Source organism: Lithobates pipiens, unplaced genomic scaffold (assembly GCF_037356315.1).
Source record: "Lithobates pipiens isolate NorthernLeopardFrog02 unplaced genomic scaffold, aLitPip1_a1.2 Scaffold_22, whole genome shotgun sequence".
Lineage (NCBI taxonomy): Eukaryota > Metazoa > Chordata > Amphibia > Anura > Ranidae > Lithobates > Lithobates pipiens.
Window position 1 is genome coordinate 347,000,234 of NW_027507784.1, and position 21,082 is coordinate 347,021,315.

A 21,082-nucleotide genomic window follows, 5' to 3' on the forward strand; every position below is an offset into this window, starting at 1 on the left:
GATTACAGTATAGTCCCCCCCAGTGACACAAATCAGTGCCCATCAGTGACACAAATTAGTGCCCATCAGTGACACCAATCAGTGCCCATCAGTGACACCAATCAGTCCCCACCAGTGACACCAATCAGTGCCCATCAGTGACACCAATCAGAGCCTATTAGTGACACCAATCAGTACACATCAGTGACACCACTCATTAGTTGCCCATTATTGACACCCATTAGTGCCCATCAATGCCACCTATCTGTGCTGACTATTGTAATTTTAACCACTTGCCGCCCGCCATATAGTAAAATGACAGCGGCGGGGTGGCCCTCTCGTTCTGGGATGCCATCATATGACGGTGCCCCAGAACCGCTGCTCTCGTGCGCACGCGGGGCATGCAGCTCGGGGATCATGGCCACACCGTGTTCCCAGGACACGCCGCGACCCCAATCACAGTAAAGAGCCGATGACGCAGCATCTTCCTTGCGAACAACGAACTGCAGTTTATCGGAGTGTGAGGAGAGGAGAGCCGATCAGCGACATCTCCTCGCAGGGGAGACCTGTATAGGTAATCATCAGTGCCCTGATTACAGTACAGTCCCCACTAGTGACACCAATCAGTGCCCATCAGTGACACCAATCAGTGCCCATCAGTGACACCAATCAGTGCCCATTAGTAGTGCTGCATTTCAATGCCCATCCATGCCTGCTCATCAGTGTTGCCCATTAGTGACACCCATTAGTGCCCATCAATGCCACCTATCCATGCTGCCCATTGTTGCCCACCCCTGCCACCTATCAGTGCCCATCAGTGCCACCTATCAGTGCCAATCAGTGTGGCATATGTGCAGCATATTAGTGCCTCCTCATAAGTATCACCTTATCAGTGCCCTTCAGTGCCACCTGATCAGCGCACGTTAGTAAAGGAGAAAAATTACTGACAGAAAATGGAAAAAAAATTTTTATTTTTTACATTTCAGTCTTTTTTTGTTTTGTTTTAGTGAAAACCCCCCAGAGGTGATTAAATACTACCAAAAGAAAGCTCTATTTGTGTGAAAAAAAAACAAATAAAAATGTCCTATGTGTACAGTGTTGTATGACCGCGTAATTGTCATTCAAAGTGTGACATCGCTGAAAGCTGAACATTGGCCTGGGCAGGAAGGGGGTGAAAGTGCCCAGTAGGCAAGTGGTTAAAATGGCTCTGGCAGTGAAAGAGTTAAACCCTCACTCACTCTCCCCATTCATCTTCCTTCATACTGGATTATGCAAATATAAAAATGTAACAATTTAGAAATGAGATAAAAGGTTAAACATTGTAACACACTTTATGTTTGATAAATAGAGATTTTTTATTATACATCAAATCAAAAAGAGGGACGATTGAGGAGGAATGAGGGACGGGATGGGAGGTTTTATAAGGGACAGACCCCCCCCCCCAGATCAGGGAAAGACCCCCACAGATCAGGGACAGACCCCCACAGATCAGGGACAGACCCCCACAGATCAGGGACAGACCCACCAGATCAGGGAAAGACCCCCCTAGTTTGGGGACAGCCCCCCCCAGATCAGGGACAGACCCCCACAGATCTGAGACAGATCCCCACAAATTGGGGACAGACCCCCTCAGATCGGGGACAGACCCCCCCAGATCGGGGACAGACCCCCCCAAAGTCAGGGACAGACCTCCACAGATCAGGGACAGACCCCCCCAGATTGGGGACAGACCCCCCCAGATCAGGGACAGACCCCCACAGATCTGAGACAGATCCCCACAAATCGGGGACAGACCCCCTCAGATCGGGGACAGACCCCCCCAGATCGGGGACAGACCCCCACAGATCAGGGACAGACCCACCAGATCAGGGAAAGACCCCCCTAGTTTGGGGACAGACCCCCCAGATCAGGGACAGACCCCCACAGATCTGAGACAGATCCCCACAAATCGGGGACAGACCCCCCCAGATCAGGGACAGACCCCCACAGATCAGGGACAGACCCCCCCAAAGTCAGGGACAGACCTCCACAGATCAGGGACAGACCCCCCCAGATTGGGGACAGACCCCCCAGATCAGGGACAGACCCCCACAGATCTGAGACAGATCCCCACAAATCGGGGACAGACCCCTCAGATCGGGGACAGACCCCCCCAGATCGGGGACAGACCCCCCCAGATCAGGGACAGACCTCCACAGATCAGGGACAGACCCCCCCCAGATTGGGGACAGCCCCCCCCAGATCAGGGACAGACCCCCCACAGATCAGGGACAGACCTCCCCAGATCAGGGACAGACCCCCCCAGATCAGGGACAGACCCCCACAGATCAGACACAGACCCCCCCAGATCAGGGACAGACCTCCACAGATCAGGGACAGACCTCCCCAGATTGGGGACAGACCCCCCAGATCAGGGACTGACCCCCCACAGATCAGGGACAGACCTCCCCAGATCAGGGACAGACCCCTCAGATCAGGGACAGACCCCCCACAGATCAGGGACAGACCCCCCCAGATCAGGGACAGACCTCCACAGATCAGGGACAGACCCCCCCCATATTGGGGACAGACCCCCCCAGATCAGGGACAGACCCCCCACAGATCAGGGACAGACCTCCCCAGATCAGGGACAGACCCCCCCAGATCAGGGACAGACCCCCACAGATCAGGGACAGACCCCCCCAGATCAGGGACAGACCTCCACAGATCAGGGACAGACCTCCCCAGATTGGGGACAGACCCCCCAGATCAGGGACTGACCCCCCACAGATCAGGGACAGACCTCCCCAGATCAGGGACAGACCCCCCAGATCAGGGACAGACCCCCCCAGATCAGGGACAGACCCCCACAGATCAGGGACAGACCTCCCAGATCAGGGACAGACCCCCCAGATCAGGGACAGACCCCCACAGATCAGGGACAGACCTCCCAGATCAGGGACAGACCCCCCAGATCAGGGACAGACCTCCCCAGATCAGGGACAGACCCCACAGATCAGGGACAGACCTCCACAGATCAGGAACAGACATCCCCCAGATCAGGGACAGACCCCCCCAGATCAGGGACAGACCCCCCCAGATCAGGGACAGACTTCCCCAGATCAGGGACAGACCCCCCACAGATCAGGGACAGACCCCCCCAGATCAGGGACAGACCCCCCACAGATCAGGGACAGACCCCCCCAGATCAGGGACAGACCCCCCAGATCAGGGACAGACCTCCCCAGATCAGGGACAGACCCCCCCCAGATAAGGGACAGACCCCCCAGATCAGGGACAGACCCCCCCAGATCAGGGACAGACCTCCTCAGATCAGGGACAGACCCCCACAGATCAGGGACAGACCCCCACAGATCAGGGACAGACCCCCCAGATCAGGGACAGACCTCCCCAGATTGGGGACAGACCCTCCAGATCGGGGACAGACCCCCCACAGATCAGGAACAGACCCCCCAGATCAGGGACAGACCCGCCCAGATCAGGGACAGACCCCCGCAGATCAGGGACAGACCTCCCCAGATCATGGACAGACCCCCCAGATCAGGGACAGACCCCCCCAGATCAGGGACAGACCTCCCCAGATCAGGGACAGACCCCCACAGATCAGGGACAGACCCCCCAGATCAGGGACAGACCTCCCCAGATTGGGGACAGACCCTCCAGATCAGGGACAGACCCGCCCAGATCAGGGACAGACCCCCCCAGATCAGGGACAGACCTCCCCAGATCAGGGACAGACCTCCCCAGATCAGGGACAGACCCGCCCAGATCAGGGACAAACCCCCCCAGATCAGGGACAGACCTCCCCAGATCATGGACAGACCCCCACAGATCAGACACAGACCACCCAGATCAGGGACAGACCCTCACAGATCAGGGACAGACCCCCCCCCAGATCAGGGATAGACCTCCCCAGATTGGGGACAGACCCCCCAGATCGGGGACAGACCCGGACAGACCCCCCCAGATCAGGGACAGACCTCCCCAGATCAGGGACAGACCTCCACAGATCAGGGACAGACCCCCCTATATCAGGGATAGACCTCCCCAGATTGGGGACAGACCCCCCAGATCGGGGACAGACCCGCCCAGATCAGGGACAGACCCCCCCAGATCAGGGACAGACCTCCCCAGATCAGGGACAGACCTCCACAGATCAGGGACAGACCCCCCCAGATCAGGGACAGACCCCCCCAGATCAGGGACAGACCTCCACAGATCAGGGACAGACCCCCCCAGATCAGGGACAGACCCCCCCAGATCAGGGACAGACCCCCCCAGATCATGGACAGACCCCCCCCCCCCCCAGATCAGGGACAAGGCTGACATATGGCACATACAGGCATACCCCACTTTTAAGTACACAATGGGATTTATTTACTAAAGATGGAAAGTGCAAAATCAGGCTCACTTCTGCAAAGAACCCAATGAGCTTCTAACCCCAGCTTGTTCTATTAAGCTTTGGTAATAAAACCTGGAAGCTGATTGGTTTTCATGCAGAACTGAGCCTGATTTTGCACTTTCCAGCTTTAGTTAATAAACTCCATTGTGGACTTAAAAGTGGGGTATGTCTGTAAGCGTGTCACAGGGCATCCGGATACAGCTGAATATATAACAAGTCATGGGAGAGGACGGGGGAGGGGCTGCGTTAAGAAAGAGAAATGAAAGTGAAAGAATATTTCAGACTTTGCCAGAGCTGAAAGGGCCCCATATTACATACCCTGCCCCCGTCTCACTGCCCCGGACACCTTCACCATGGGGGACACCCGGTATGCCTACCCTGTGGCCCTCCAGTGGAAGGAGGACCCCAATCTGCTGAAGAAACTAAAAAATAAACTTCTGCTGTATTTCCAGAAGAAGAGCGAATCTAACGGAGGAGAATGTGAGATCCGAGACACCGACTGCACCCGAGGCCACATCCTCATACACTTCAAGGAGGAGAAAGGTAGGTACTGGGGGGGAGGGGAGGAAGCTCCATACAAGAAAAGATATACCTGTGCTCAAATCCCAATAGCCTGTGTATGTATTTCAACTATCAGGTGCTAAACTGGTGTGACCTCATATTACACTACAAAATCTGGATGGACCCTCCGCCCCCTTCCCAGCAAACTATGCCATGAATATGGGGAGTATAGCTGTCTACAGAGGGTCCATCCAGGTAAGTAGTGAGGACTGGAGGGGATCCTCATATACTACAAGGAGGAGGGAGGTAAGTACTGAGGATTGTAAAGGAATCATCATACACTACAAGGAGGAGGGAGGTAAGTACTGAGGACTGGAGAGGGATCCTCATACATTACAAGGAGGAGAGAGGTAAGTACTGAGGTCTGGGGGGGAATCATCATACACTACAAGGAGGAGGGAGGTAAGTACTGAGAACTGGAGGGGGTTCTCATACACTACAAGGAGGAGGGAGGTAAGTACTGAGAACTGGAGGGGGTTCTCATACACTACAAGGAGGAGGGAGGTAAGTACTGAGGTCTGGAGGGGATCCTCATACACTACAAGGAGGAGGGAGGTAAGTACTGAGGACTGGAGGGGGATCCTCATACACTACAAGGAGGAGGGAGGTAAGTACTGAGGACTGGAGAGGGATCCTCATACATTACAAGGAGGAGGGAGGTAAGTACTGAGGTCTGGAGGGGAATCATCATACACTACAAGGAGGAGGTAGGTAAGTACTGAGGACTGGAGGGAGATCCTCATACACTACAAGGAGGAGAGAGGTAAGTACTGAGAACTGGAGGGAGATCCTCATACACCACAAGGAGGAGAGAGGTAAGTACTGAGGACTGGAGGGGATCCTCATACACTACAAGGAGGAGGGAGGTAAGTACTGAGGACTGGAGAGGGATCCTCATACATTACAAGGAGGAGGGAGGTAAATACTGAGGACTGGAGGGGATCCTCATACACTACAAGGAGGAGGGAGGTAAGTACTGAGGACTGGAGGGGATCCTCATACACTACAAGGAGGAGGGAGGTAAGTATTGAGGACTGGAGGGGATCCTCATACACTACAAGGAGGAGGGAGGTAAGTACTGAGGACTGGAGGGGGATCCTCATACATTACAAGGAGGAGGGAGGTAAATACTGAGGACTGGAGAGGGATCCTAATACATTAGAAGGAGGAGGGAGGTAAGTATTGAGGTCTGGAGGGGAATCATCATACACTACAAGGAGGAGGGAGGTAAGTACTGAGAACTGGAGGGAGATCCTCATACAATACAAGGAGGAGGGAGGTAAGTACTGAGAACTGGAGGGAGATCCTCATACACTACAAGGAGGAGAGAGGTAAGTACTGAGGACTGGAGGGGATCCTCATACACTACAAGGAGGAGGGAGGTAAGTACTGAGGACTGGAGGGGATCCTCATACACTACAAGGAGGAGGGAGGTAAGTACTGAGGACTGGAGGGTATCCTCATACATTACAAGGAGGAGGGAGGTAAGTACTGAGGACTGGAGAGGGATCCTCATACACTACAAGGAGGAGAGAGGTAAGTACTGAGGACTGGAGGGGATCCTCATACACTACAAGGAGGAGGGAGGTAAGTTCTGAGGACTGGAGGGGATCCTCATACACTACAAGGAGGAGGGAGGTAAGTACTGAGGACTGGAGGGGATCCTCATACACTACAAGGAGAAGGGAGGTAAGTACTGAGGACTGGAGGGGGATCCTCATACACTACAAGGAGGAGACAGGTAAGTACTGAGGATGGGGGGGAGGGGCAGCTGATGTCTGTTTTCGCTTACTATATACTCTATTCCGGGAAGGGATCGGAGTGTTGTCACCTTGGATTGGATTTCTGCAGGAATTGGGGGGGGGGGGGGGATGCTGTATATCTGACCTGTAGGTGTAATGAGGAGTCATGTGGTTTTCCTTAAAGGGCCACTCCATCATTTCATCGATGTACGGAGTATACTGTAGGCGATGTTATGTAGATGTTCATATTTACAGAGTAGATGTCAGTCTGGTGAATGTTCCACTTTCTCTGGTGATTTATAAATATTTCCTTTATATTGTAATCACATGTTTAGGTGTGGTGCACGGCATAAACAAGCGCCACTTTTCCAGGCACCCAGCATATATATATTTTTTTTTCCTGGCTTTGAATGTGGCCCTATGATTGATTTTCCGCCATCTCCTGGTGGAAAGGTGCGGTGTAGATCGGAGGATTTTAGCACACCTGTGTGCATGGGGCTGTATGTAGCCATGTGATGTGAAGTGAGCGGCGTGTAAAAAATGTCCTCCCCGGGACCAGAACTTTCTCTGATCTTTACAAGGATGCTGGATTCCTGGCAGGACCAACATGAATTTTCTGTATAAGCATTATTGTACAGAGCCTGAAAATTGAAAAGCAATGCAGCCTCCACTTCCAAGGCTGGGTTCACACCTGTGCGTATGCTTATTTTTCCGTTCTTTGGTGCATTTTGGCAGCACATTTTTGCACATTTTTTTTTCTGTGCCTTTTTTTCTGTAGGAGGAGGAAACTGGTTGTTAAACACAAAATCCTACAAAAAAAAAAAAATGTGCATGCGTTTTTCCATACACTTCCATTGAAATCTATGGGGCCAAAATCACACTTTCCAAAGAAGCACCACCAAAAAGAAGGGCCCCACCTCTTCCAAAAACACTGCAGGAAGATGCATCAATGCACATGTGTGTTTTATCATTTCATCACAAATGTGAACTAAGCCTATAGCTGCATTCACATCTTCGTGATGCAACACTTTTTTTTGCGCGCTTGTCCCGCAACAACGTACAGCAGAACATTCAATTGCCCGAGATTTCCTATGCACAAGAAACACACCAAAGTATGTTATGCATCTTTTTTTGTCATTGAGCCAATTGCATATTGCGTGTTTTGGCTTGTATTTCGTGTGTTTCCAGGTACTCAAAGGTGTGAACACAGCCCGAGAACAGGAAATCTGCAATATTTCACTTTTTTGATTCTGGGGTTTGGATACAATTTTTAGACTTTTTTGATTCTGGGGTTTGGATACATTTTTTGACATTTTTGATTGTGGGGTTTAAATGACCACCACCATATTATACACCATCTGTGACGATCGTCATTTTCTACACCAACCATGACCACCACCATATTATACACCAGCCGTGATCATCATTTTCTACATCCTCCATGACCACCACCATATTATACACCAGCCGTGATCATCATTTTCTACATCCTCCATGACCACCACCATATTATACACCAACCATGATGTTCATCATGTCCTACACTAGCCAGGACCACCATCATTTCATATACCAGCTGTGGCCAGGGGTGGCCCCAGGTGGGTGCTTGGGTGTGCTAAAGCCCTCCAAAAAATTCCTTAAGCACCCTCATAGCATCCCCAAAAATTACACACCTGAATTACCAATATAATGTCACACAATTTTTTAAAGAATATTTTACCTGCATGACACAGGGCAAAAAAGGTCTGGGAACTCTTTTATTTAGAGGAGGGATATTGCAGCTCAGCCGCATAAGCCGCTGATCTTCAGTGAGTCCCGGCGGGGGCTGGGTTAGTGCACTCATATCAGCGGCGGAGTGATCCCTTCTCAGATCTAGTGCTATGCAGAGGCGCTGAGTTTTAAAAGTACTGGGACATGGGGAGCCTCTGCATTTGCCGGTGTTCGGACGAGGAAGGTCCCCCATCGGATAGTGTACGACCTGTACTGGATACAATTTTTAGACATTTTTGATTCTGGGGTTTGGATTCCATTTTTAGACTTTTTTTGATTCTCGGGTTTGGATACAATTTTTAGACTTTTTGATTCTGGGGGTTGGATACAATTTTTGGACTTTTTTGATTCTGGGGTTTGGATACAATTTTTAGACTTTTTTGATTCTGGGGTTTGGATACAATTTTTAGACTTTTTTGATTCTGGGGTTTGGATTCCATTTTTAGACTTTTTTTGATTCTCGGGTTTGGATACAATTTTTAGACTTTTTGATTCTGGGGGTTGGATACAATTTTTGGACTTTTTTGATTCTGGGGTTTGGATACAATTTTTAGACTTTTTTGATTCTGGGGTTTGGATACAATTTTTAGACTTTTTTGATTCTGGGGTTTGGATTCCATTTTTAGACATTTTTGATTCTGGGGTTTGGATTCCATTTTTAGACTTTTTTGATTCTGGGGGTTGGATACAATTTTTAGACTTTTTTGATTCTGGGGTTTGGATTCCATTTTTAGACTTTTTTGATTCTGGGGTTTGGATTCCATTTTTAGACTTTTTTGATTCTGGGGTTTGGATTCCATTTTTAGACTTTTTTGATTCTGGGGTTTGGATTCCATTTTTAGACTTTTTTGATTCTGGGGGTTGGATTCCATTTTTAGACTTTTTTGATTCTGGGGTTTGGATTCCATTTTTAGACTTTTTTGATTCTGGGGTTTGGATTCCATTTTTAGACTTTTTTGATTCTGGGGTTTGGATACAATTTTTAGAGTTTTTTGATTCTGGGGTTTGGATTCAATTTTTAGACTTTTTTGATTCTGGGGTTTGGATACAATTTTTAGACTTTTTTGGTTCTCGGATTTGAAAACATTTTTTACACTTTTTTAGTTCTCGGGTTTAAAAACAATTTTAAGATCTTTTTGGTTCTCAGGTTTGGATACAACTTTAAAGCGCCGTACAGACGATCGGAAACTTGGCCAGCAAAAGACCGATGAAAGCTTTTGGTTGGAAAATGCGACCATGTGTACGCTCCATCTGACTTTTGCTGGTCGAATTCCGGCCAGCAAAAGATTGAGAGCATGTTCTAAATTTTTCGGTCGGAAAAAGTTCCGATTGGAAATTCCGATCGTCTGTACAAATTTCTACGCATGCTTGGAAACAATTCGACGCATGCTCGGAAGCATTGAACTTCATTTTCTCGGCTCGTCGTGGTGTTGTACGTCACCGTGTTCTCGACAGTCGAAATTTCAGCGAACTTTTGTGTGACCGCGTGTATGCAAGCCAAGCTTGAAAAGGAATTCCTTCGGAAAAACCATCCAAGATTTTTCCGGCGGAAATTCCGCTCGTGTGTACGGGGCATTAGACATTTTTGGTTCTCGGGTTTGGATACAATGTCAGTTTCTTTTCTGTATTTTCAGTTTCCTGGAACTGTAACTTGGCAGCTGAGTTCCTGTTTCACATTTCTGACCTCACGCCTCTCATATTACAGACCGGGACCGGGTGCTGCAGAAAGACACCCATGAACTTAAATTGCCGGGAGGGAAGAAGATTAAACTAGACATTCGGTCTCCGGGGGTGGACGGCAGCGGGAGCCCTGAGAAACCACCAGAGGTAAGTTTGATTGGGCTGAGTAAGGCTTGAGAAGTAGTACCTACATTTGACTTGGTGTCAGCCTGTTGCCATTCCTGTACAGCAAAGCTCAGACTGGGAGAGCAATAGAATGATCCAATCAGGTGCGCTGCAGGAAACATACTGATAGGAGGAGAGAACAGTGCAGCTTCTACTTTTACTGTCCAGTCACATGCCGGGAGAAGAACATGTACACTAGAGCATGCATGGCAGAGCGGGCACTGTGATCCCCCCAGCACAGAGGGCACTGTGATACCTCCAGCACAGAGGGCACTGTGATACCCTCAGCACAGCGGGCACTGTGACCCCCCCAGCATTGTGATACCCCCCAGCTCATAGGGCACACTGTGATACCCCCAGCTCAGTGGGCACTGTGATACGCCTAGATCAGTGGGCACTATGATACCCCCAGCCCAGCAGGCACTGAAGTAACCCCCAGCACAGAGCACACTGTGAGCCCCCCAGTACAGCAGACACTGTGATCCCCCAGGACAGTGGACACTGTGATCCCCCCCAGCACAGAGAGTACTGTGATCCCCCCAGCACAGAGGGCACTGTGATCCCACACCACAGAGGGCACTGTGATCCCCCCCAACATAAAGAGCACTGTGATTCCACCCAGCACAGAGGGCACCATGATCCCACCAGCACAGAGGGCACCATGATCCCTCCAGCACAGAGGGCACCATGATACCCCTAGCACAGTGTGCACAGTGATACCCCCCAGCACAGTGGGCACTGTGATACCCCTCAGCTCATAGGGCACACTGTGATACCCCCAGCTCAGTGGGCACTGTGATACGCCCAGCTCAGCGGGCACTGTGATACCCCCAGCTCAGCAGGCACTGTGGTACCCCCAGCACAGCGGGCACTGTGACCCCCCCTCCAGTACAGCAGACACTGTGATCCCCCAGCACAGTGGGCACTGTAAAGGGCACTGTGATCCCCCCAGCACAGAGGGCACTGTGATCCCCCAGCACAGAGGGCACTGTGATCCCTCCAGCACAGAGGGCACTGTGATCCCCCCAGCATAAAGGGCACTATGAACCCCCCCAGCACAGAGGGCACTGTGATCCCCCAGCACAGAGGGCACTGTGATCCTATATAGATAATATCTATATAGGTTGTCCAGCAGTTGGGTCAGGTCAGGTCTTTGTAGTTATCTCCTTCCAGCAGCTCATCTACAAATCTCTACATTGAGTACAAAAAATAAAATTATGAAACAGTCCAAGTAAACTTATAACAGGAGATACGGGCACATAGAACGTACTTCTCTGTGCCCACCTTGTTTGTCGGAGAACGTCCTTGTTCTTTGTACATTGTGTGCCGTGTCATTTACAGGTGGAGATAAGGAGATATCAGGCAATAAAACCTCTCTGTTCCCTCAGGCAGCCATACACAGCTGTACATTGTGACATGGGCGAGTTCGCTCCAGAGCCGGATCTAGCCTGTCTGATGTGGGGGTGCAGTAAAAAATGTTGGGGGGGGGGGGGGCAGAGGATAGGAAGTCAGCAGGGCAGAGGACAGGGTCAGCAGTTTTCAGGGCAGTATATAGAGGCCATTATTTGTAGGGCAGTTTAGAGGGTGTCAGCAGGGCAGAGGATAGGGGTCACCACTGGCAGCAGGGAGGGCAGGGGTCACTGCTGGCAGCAGGGAGCATAGGGTCCAGCAGCAGGGAGGGCAGGGGTCACCACTGGCAGCAGGGAGAACAGGGGTCACCCCTGGCAGCAGGGAGGACAGGGGTCACCCCTGGCAGCAGGGAGGACAGGGGTTACCCCTGGCAGCAGGGAGGAAAGGGGTCACCGCTGTCAGCAGGGAGGACAGAGGTCACTGCTGGCAGCAGGGAAGACAGGGTTTCCTACTGACAGGAGGGAGGATAGGGTTTCAGCAAAAGGGAGGAAAGAGTTCACCACTAGCAGCAGGGAGGACAGGGGTCACCGCCAACAGCAGGGAGGACAGGGGTCACCGCCGGCAGCAGGGAGGACAGGGGTCACCACCAGCAGCAGGGAGGGCAGGGTTTACCGCCGGGAACAGCAAGGAAGGACAGGGGTCACTGCCAGCAGCAGGGAGGACAGGGATTATTGCTGGTAGGAGGGAGGACAGGGGTTACTGCTGGCAGGAGGGAGGACAGGGGTCACCACTGGCAGGAGGGAGGACAAGGGTCACCGCCAGAAGCAGGGAGGACAGGGGTTACTGCCGGCAGGAGGGAGGACAGGGGTCACCACTGGCAGGAGGGAGGACAAGGGTCACCGCCGGAAGCAGGGAGGACAGGGGTTACTGCCGGCAGGAGGGAGGACAGGGGTCACCACTGGCAGGAGGGAGGACAAGGGTCACCGCCGGAAGCAGGGAGGACAGGGGTTACTGCCGGCAGGAGGGAGGACAGGGGTCACCACTGGCAGGAGGGAGGACAGGGGTCACCGTTGGCAGGAGGGAGGACAAGGGTCACCGCCAGAAGCAGGGAGGACAGGGGTTACTGCCGGCAGGAGGGAGGACAGGGGTCACCACTGGCAGGAGGGAGGACAGGGGTCACCATTGGCAGGAGGGAAGACCCTGTCCTCCACCACCCTGAACCTAACCAGATTTACACTATGTATCCCAGACCCTGTACACCACCACTTCCAACCTGACCAGGTTTCCACCTTGTATCAGAGACCCTGTCCACCACTACCCCATCCTGAGTAGGTTTGTACCTTTTATCTCATATTCAGGACCCTGTCCTCCACCACCCTCAACCTAACTAGATTAACACTATGTATCCCAGACCCTGTCCACCACTCTCAACCTGATCAGGGTTGCTGCTTGTATTCAGGACCCAGTCCACCACCACCCCCAACCTTACAAGGTTTGCACCTTCTATCCAGGACCCTGTCCACCACCACCCCCAAACTGATCAGGTTTACACCTTGTATCAGGGACCTTGTACACCACCACCCCATCCTGAGTAGGGTTGTACCTTTTATCTCATATTCAGGACCCTGTCCTCCACCACCCTCAACCTAACCAGATTAACACTATGTATCCCAGACCCTGTCCAACACCACCCCCAACCTGACCAGGTCTACATCCTTGATATTTGAATAAGAAAAGTGTGTATCTGTCACAGGGTGGTGTCTGTGGATACACTGATAAACAAAATGCCACGTCCTTACATCCTGTATTCAGGACTCTACACCACCACTCCCAACTTATCTAAGGTTTACACCTTGCATCCAGGACCAAGTCCACCACCACCCCCAAACTGACTAGGTTTACACCTTGTATCAGAGACCCTGTCCACCGCCACCCCATGCTGAGTAGGTTTGTACCTTTTATCTCATATCCAGGACCCTGTCCTCTACCACCCTCAACCTAGCCATATTTACACTATGTATCCCAGACCCTGTCCATCACCACACCCAACCTGACCAGGTTTACACTTTGTATTCGGGACCCTGTCCACCACCACCCCCAACCTGGTCAGGTTTACACCTTGTATCATGGACCCAGTCCACCACCCCATCCTGAGTAGGTTTGTACCTTTTATCTCATATTCAGGACCCTGTCCTCCACCACCCTCAACCTATCCAGATTTACACTATGTATCCCAGACCCTGTCCACCACCACTTCCAACCTGACCAGGTTTTCAGCTTGCATCCAGGACCCAGTTCACCACCACCCCTAACCTGACCAGGTTTACACCTTGTATCTGGGACCCTGTCCATCCCCTACCTGACCAGATTAACACATATATCTTGTATCTGGGACCCTGTCCACCACCACCCTCAACCTGAGCAGGTTTGCACCTTGGTAGCAATGCAAAGCAAGCGACCTCCTGTGGTCAGTGTACAGAGGGGAAACCACTTGCCCAGGACCCAAAAGATGGTGGCGGTGATCACTGTTGTTCTGCCATCTACTGAAGTGAATTCCAGCTTCTCCAGTGGTCCCATGAGTATGAGATCTACATACATAGACTGTTCCAAGCTGGAGTTAACTGCAGAGCGCCCTGTGAGTAGAAGGGACCACACATGCTAGGAGACCTCTGCCGGGCTATGTCCTTCATCCTCATTGCAGAGACATTGGTGATCAGTCTGCTCTGCCCTAGTGATGGACGAACTTCCGACGGGACGTTTCGCGAACGCGAAACGCGAACGGACACAAACGTTCGCGAAAACGACCGTTCGCCGCGGGCTCCATTGACTTCAATGGGAGGCGAATTTCGCAAACCTTTAGGTCGAATTTGCGGCCACGGGGTAATTATTAGGGGGTAGCACGTAGTCCCACCACCTGGACAATAGCATAATACATGTATGAGGTGAATTTGGGATCGATAACTACAAGCATTTTTTTTTTATTTGGGAAATTGTTCTGACAATTCAGGACTATGGAGCTAATGAAGGCAATGGAGGAGAGGGAAGGTCAGGGACCAGGGTAGGCAAACAAGAGGGTGCAGGAGATACAGAGCACTGACAGCAGCACCGTAATACAGAGCACTGACATCAGCACCGTGACATACAGCGCTGACAGCAGCTCCGTGACATACAGCGCTGACAGCAGCTCCGTGACATACAGCGCTGACAGCAGCTCCGTGACATACAGCGCTGACAGCAGCTCCGTGACATACAGCGCTGACAGCAGCTCCGTGACATACAGCACTGACAGCAGCACCGTGACATACAGCGCTGACAGCAGCTCCGTGACATACAGCGCTGACAGCAGCTCCGTGACATACAGCGCTGACAGCAGCTCCGTGACATACAGCACTGACAGCAGCTCCGTGACATACAGCGCTGACAGCAGCTCCGTGACATACAGCGCTGACAGCAGCACCGTGACATACAGCGCTGACAGCAGCACCGTGACATACAGCGCTGACAGCAGCTCCGTGACATACAGCGCTGACAGCAGCTCCGTGACATACAGCGCTGACAGCAGCTCCGTGACATACAGCGCTGACAGCAGCTCCGTGACATACAGCGCTGACAGCAGCTCCGTGACATACAGCGCTGACAGCAGCACCGTGACATACAGCGCTGACAGCAGCTCCGTGACATACAGCGCTGACAGCAGCTCCGTGACATACAGCGCTGACAGCAGCTCCGTGACATACAGCACTGACAGCAGCTCCGTGACATACAGCGCTGACAGCAGCTCCGTGACATACAGCGCTGACAGCAGCACCGTGACATACAGCGCTGACAGCAGCTCCGTGACATACAGCGCTGACAGCAGCTCCGTGACATACAGCGCTGACAGCAGCTCCGTGACATACAGCGCTGACAGCAGCTCCGTGACATACAGCGCTGACAGCAGCTCCGTGACATACAGCGCTGACAGCAGCTCCGTGACATACAGCGCTGACAGCAGCTCCGTGACATACAGCGCTGACAGCAGCTCCGTGACATACAGCGCTGACAGCAGCACCGTAAGCAGCCCCAGGAGGAAGTCAGCACAGCACAGGGATGGTGTGATCCCCTCATAATAAGAACCCCCAGGAGGAAGTCAGCACAGCACAGGGATGGTGGGAGCCCCTCATAATAAGAACCCCCAGGAGGAAGTCAGCACAGCACAGGGATGGTGGGAGCCCCTCATAATAAGAACACCCAGGAGGAAGTCAGCACAGCACAGGGATGGTGGGAACCCCTCATAATAAGCAGCCCCAGTAGAAATATGACACCGCTCAACCTCTTCAAAGAGGAGGGTAGGGGCATATAGTACGGTGTGCTTTTTTGGGTCAGGGAAGTGAGCCAAATGAATTAAGAAGGTCTGTGTGCTTGATTCCAAAAATTGTTTATAGACATATACATGGTCTACTGATCACATGTGTTGAATTCCTCCGAGATCCATGCCTCATTCATTTTTAGAAATGTGAGGTAGTTAACACTGTCGTGAGCTAGGCGAGTACGCTTATCGGTCACAATCCCCCCTGCTGCGCTGAACGTCCTTTCGGACAGGACACTGGATGAGGGGCAAGCCAACAGTTCGATTGCAAATTGGGCAAGCTCTGGCCAGAGGTCAAGCCTGCCCACCCAGTAGTCTAGGGGTTCATCACTCCTCAGAGCGTCCACATCGGCCGTTAACCCAATGTAGTCGGACACCTGACGGTCTAGGCGTTCCCTGATGCTGGATCCGGATGACACCTGTCGATGGGTCGGCTGAAAGAATGACCTCATATCCGAAGTCACCAACACATCTTCAAACCGGCCTCTTCTTGCAGGCGCTGTTGGATTGGTACCCGCAAATCCTTCTCTGGGAGTGGGAATTGCTCCTCTGCCAGCGCACGCAAAAGCAGAATGCAGCATTTCTCGAAGCAAGGCCTGGAAGTGCTGCATTCTGACAGCCCTCTGCGACGGCGGTAACATTTCCGCCATTTTGTGTTTGTACCGGGGATCTAAGTACGTTGCCACCCAGTACTGGTCCTTGACCCTCATGCTTTTTATACGGGGGTCCCTATTAAAACACTGGAGCATGAAGGCCCCCATTTGCACTCAAGCGGAAGGTATGTGGTGGTGGTGGTGTTGTTGGTGGTAGTGTCTTTGGGGGTGCACATAGCAGAGAGTGAAGAAGAGGGTGCAGATCGAGAGGATGAGGAGGGTGCAGAAGAATAAGGCTGAGTGAGCCACTCAACCAAGTCTGGTGCGTCCTTTAAAGTAATTGAACGCACCTTCTGCAACTTCCCACTTTGGCTCAAGGCTGTTGCTCCTGCCCTACCCCTACCACCCCTGCGGAAGGGCCTGCCTCTTCCTCTGCCTGTCATTTTTTAAATCACCCTGTGACAAAACTCTTAGTCCCTATACCGCTGAAGGACTGCTGCAGTATAGGGCAGCGGTCAGCAGTAGTGCACGTCAACCCTATGTATTGTGGACCGATAGCGGTCCTTACAGAACAGCAGACTGTACTGCACTCAGGCCTATGTACCGTAGCACCCTATACCAAGTTACCAGTCCTTATAAAAACTTTTGTGGACCAAGCAGGTTGTGTGTTAGTGATTAGCAGACTGTACGTCAGTCCCTATACCAATGAAGGACTGCTGCAGTATAGGGCAGCGGTCAGCAGTAGTGCACGGCAACCCTATGTATTGTGGACCGATAGCGGTCCTTACAGAACAGCAGACTGTACTGCACTCAGGCCTATGTACCGTAGCACCCTATACCAAGTTACCAGTCCTTATAAGAACTTTTGTGGACCAAGCAGGTTGTGTGTTAGTGATTAGCAGACTGTACGTCAGTCCCTATACCAATGAAGGACTGCTGCAGTATAGGGCAGCGGTCAGCAGTAGTGCACGTCAACCCTATGTATTGTGGACCGATAGCGGTCCTTACAGAACAGCAGACTGTACTGCACTCAGGCCTATGTACCGTAGCACCCTATACCAAGTTACCAGTCCTTATAAAAACTTTTGTGGACCAAGCAGGTTGTGTGTTAGTGTTTAGCAGACTGTGCGTCAGTCCCTATACCGCTGAAGGACTGCTGCAGTATAGGGCAGCGGTCAGCAGTAGTGCACGGCAACCCTATGTATTGTGGACCGATAGCGGTCCTTACAGAACAGCAGACTGTAACGCACTCAGGCCTATGTACCGTAGCACCCTATACCAAGTTACCAGTCCTTATAAGAACTTTTGTGGACCAAGCAGGTTGTGTGTTAGTGATTAGCAGACTGTACGTCAGTCCCTATACCGCTGAAGGACTGCTGCAGTATAGGGCAGCGGTCAGCAGTAGTGCACGGCAACCCTATGTATTGTGGACCGATAGCGGTCCTTACAGAACAGCAGACTGTAACGCACTCAGGCCTATGTACCGTAGCACCCTATACCAAGTTACCAGTCCTTATAAGAACTTTTGTGGACCAAGCAGGTTGTGTGTTAGTGATTAGCAGACTGTACGTCAGTCCCTATACCAATGAAGGACTGCTGCAGTATAGGGCAGCGGTCAGCAGTAGTGCACGGCAACCCTATGTATTGTGGACCGATAGCGGTCCTTACAGAACAGCAGACTGTAACGCACTCAGGCCTATGTACCGTAGCACCCTATACCAAGTTACCAGTCCTTATAAGAACTTTTGTGGACCAAGCAGGTTGTGTGTTAGTGATTAGCAGACTGTACGTCAGTCCCTATACCAATGAAGGACTGCTGCAGTATAGGGCAGCGGTCAGCAGTAGTGCACGGCAACCCTATGTATTGTGGACCGATAGCGGTCCTTACAGAACAGCAGACTGTACTGCACTCAGGCCTATGTACCGTAGCACCCTATACCAAGTTACCAGTCCTTATAAGAACTTTTGTGGACCAAGCAGGTTGTGTGTTAGTGTTTAGCAGACTGTGCGTCAGTCCCTATACCGCTGAAGGACTGCTGCAGTATAGGGCAGCGGTCAGCAGTAGTGCACGGCAACCCTATGTATTGTGGACCGATAGCGGTCCTTACAGAACAGCAGACTGTAACGCACTCAGGCCTATGTACCGTAGCACCCTATACCAAGTTACCAGTCCTTATAAGAACTTTTGTGGACCAAGCAGGTTGTGTGTTAGTGATTAGCAGACTGTACGTCAGTCCCTATACCGCTGAAGGACTGCTGCAGTATAGGGCAGCGGTCAGCAGTAGTGCACGGCAACCCTATGTATTGTGGACCGATAGCGGTCCTTACAGAACAGCAGACTGTAACGCACTCAGGCCTATGTACCGTAGCACCCTATACCAAGTTACCAGTCCTTATAAGAACTTTTGTGGACCAAGCAGGTTGTGTGTTAGTGATTAGCAGACTGTACGTCAGTCCCTATACCAATGAAGGACTGCTGCAGTATAGGGCAGCGGTCAGCAGTAGTGCACGGCAACCCTATGTATTGTGGACCGATAGCGGTCCTTACAGAACAGCAGACTGTAACGCACTCAGGCCTATGTACCGTAGCACCCTATACCAAGTTACCAGTCCTTATAAGAACTTTTGTGGACCAAGCAGGTTGTGTGTTAGTGATTAGCAGACTGTACGTCAGTCCCTATACCAATGAAGGACTGCTGCAGTATAGGGCAGCGGTCAGCAGTAGTGCACGGCAACCCTATGTATTGTGGACCGATAGCGGTCCTTACAGAACAGCAGACTGTAACGCACTCAGGCCTATGTACCGTAGCACCCTATACCAAGTTACCAGTCCTTATAAGAACTTTTGTGGACCAAGCAGGTTGTGTGTTAGTGATTAGCAGACTGTACGTCAGTCCCTATACCAATGAAGGACTGCTGCAGTATAGGGCAGCGGTCAGCAGTAGTGCACGGCAACCCTATGTATTGTGGACCGATAGCGGTCCTTACAGAACAGCAGACTGTAACGCACTCAGGCCTATGTACCGTAGCACCCTATACCAAGTTACCAGTCCTTATAAGAACTTTTGTGGACCAAGCAGGTTGTGTATTAGTGTTTAGCAGACTGTGCGTCAGTCCCTATACCGCTGAAGGACTGCTGCAGTATAGGGCAGCGGTCAGCAGTAGTGCACGGCAACCCTATGTATTGTGGACCGATAGCAGTCCTTACAGAACAGCAGACTGTACTGCACTCAGGCCTATGTACCGTAGCACCCTATACCAAGTTACCAGTCCTTATAAGAACTTTTGTGGACCAAGCAGGTTGTGTGTTAGTGTTTAGCAGACTGTGCGTCAGTCCCTATACCGCTGAAGGACTGCTGCAGTATAGGGCAGCGGTCAGCAGTAGTGCACGTCAACCCTATGTATTGTGGACCGATAGCGGTCCTTACAGAACAGCAGACTGTAACGCACTCAGGCCTATGTACCGTAGCACCCTATACCAAGTTACCAGTCCTTATAAGAACTTTTGTGGACCAAGCAGGTTGTGTATTAGTGTTTAGCAGACTGTGCGTCAGTCCCTATACCGCTGAAGGACTGCTGCAGTATAGGGCAGCGGTCAGCAGTAGTGCACGGCAACCCTATCTATTGTGGACCGATAGCGGTCCTTACAGAACAGCAGACTGTACCGCACCCAAGCCTATGTACCGTAGCACCCTAGACAGACCAAGTTACCAGTCCTGATAAAGAGCTTTGTGGAACAAGTGAGTTGTGAATGATTAGCAGACTGCAGCAGAAGGGCAGCAGTCAAGTATAATATTCTTTCTATATTTGGAAGAAAGAATATTATACGTGTACAAGCCTATTACCGTACCACTGATACCAGTCCTGAAAAGAACCTTTGTGGAACTAATAGTAACAGCAAGTCTTTAAAATTATCCTCACTGCCTGACACACTGCTTCCTGCCTGTCCCTATACAAATTGGCAAAAAAGAGTAGACTGGAACGATTAGCTGGAACAGCTCTTTTGTGGACCTGATAGTAACAGCTAATGATGATGATGATGATGATGATGAAGAAAGACTAATCTGGCTGAGCTGTCCCTAAAATAGCAGCATACAGCGCTCTGTCCCTTTATCTAAACTGACAAAAGAAACTCAGGCTGCTGACCTAACACCTATACCAGTCCTGAAAAGAACTTTTGTGTACCAAATAGCTAGCGTTTTCTCTGTCCCTACTCCACACAGGATCCTTTCCCTACAGTGACAGAAGAAAGAATGTAAAATGGCCACCGGATCGGGTGTATTTATAGGTTAGGGGGAATGTCCAAGTGTCCATGAGCTGTCATGTCTCAATTGGTTGTCCTGTAACACATGATAAACGTGTCACGAAAGGTTAAAGTTCTTGTATACATTAAACACGTAAGTCCGCCGGGGCGAACGACGGAAAAAGGCGTTCGAACCCGCGGACGGCGAAAGTCGGAAATTCGCCGCGAAACGACCGCCGGGCGAACCGT

The 21,082-nt window shown here is 51.3% G+C and overlaps 1 protein-coding gene across 2 annotated transcripts in view; it reads left to right on the forward strand.

Moving 5' to 3' along the window:
* The first annotated feature begins 4,630 nt into the window (after positions 1–4,630).
* LOC143925127 (protein mono-ADP-ribosyltransferase PARP14-like) overlaps positions 4,631–21,082 on the forward strand; it is an 87,324-nt gene continuing 70,872 nt past the window's right edge. For both annotated transcript variants that reach the window (XM_077449744.1, XM_077449745.1), the window contains exons 1-2: positions 4,631–4,924; positions 10,160–10,281. In XM_077449744.1, the coding sequence (XP_077305870.1) occupies positions 4,735–4,924; positions 10,160–10,281 (312 nt within the window). In that variant the 5' untranslated portion in view covers positions 4,631–4,734. The remainder of the gene's footprint in view (positions 4,925–10,159; positions 10,282–21,082) is intronic.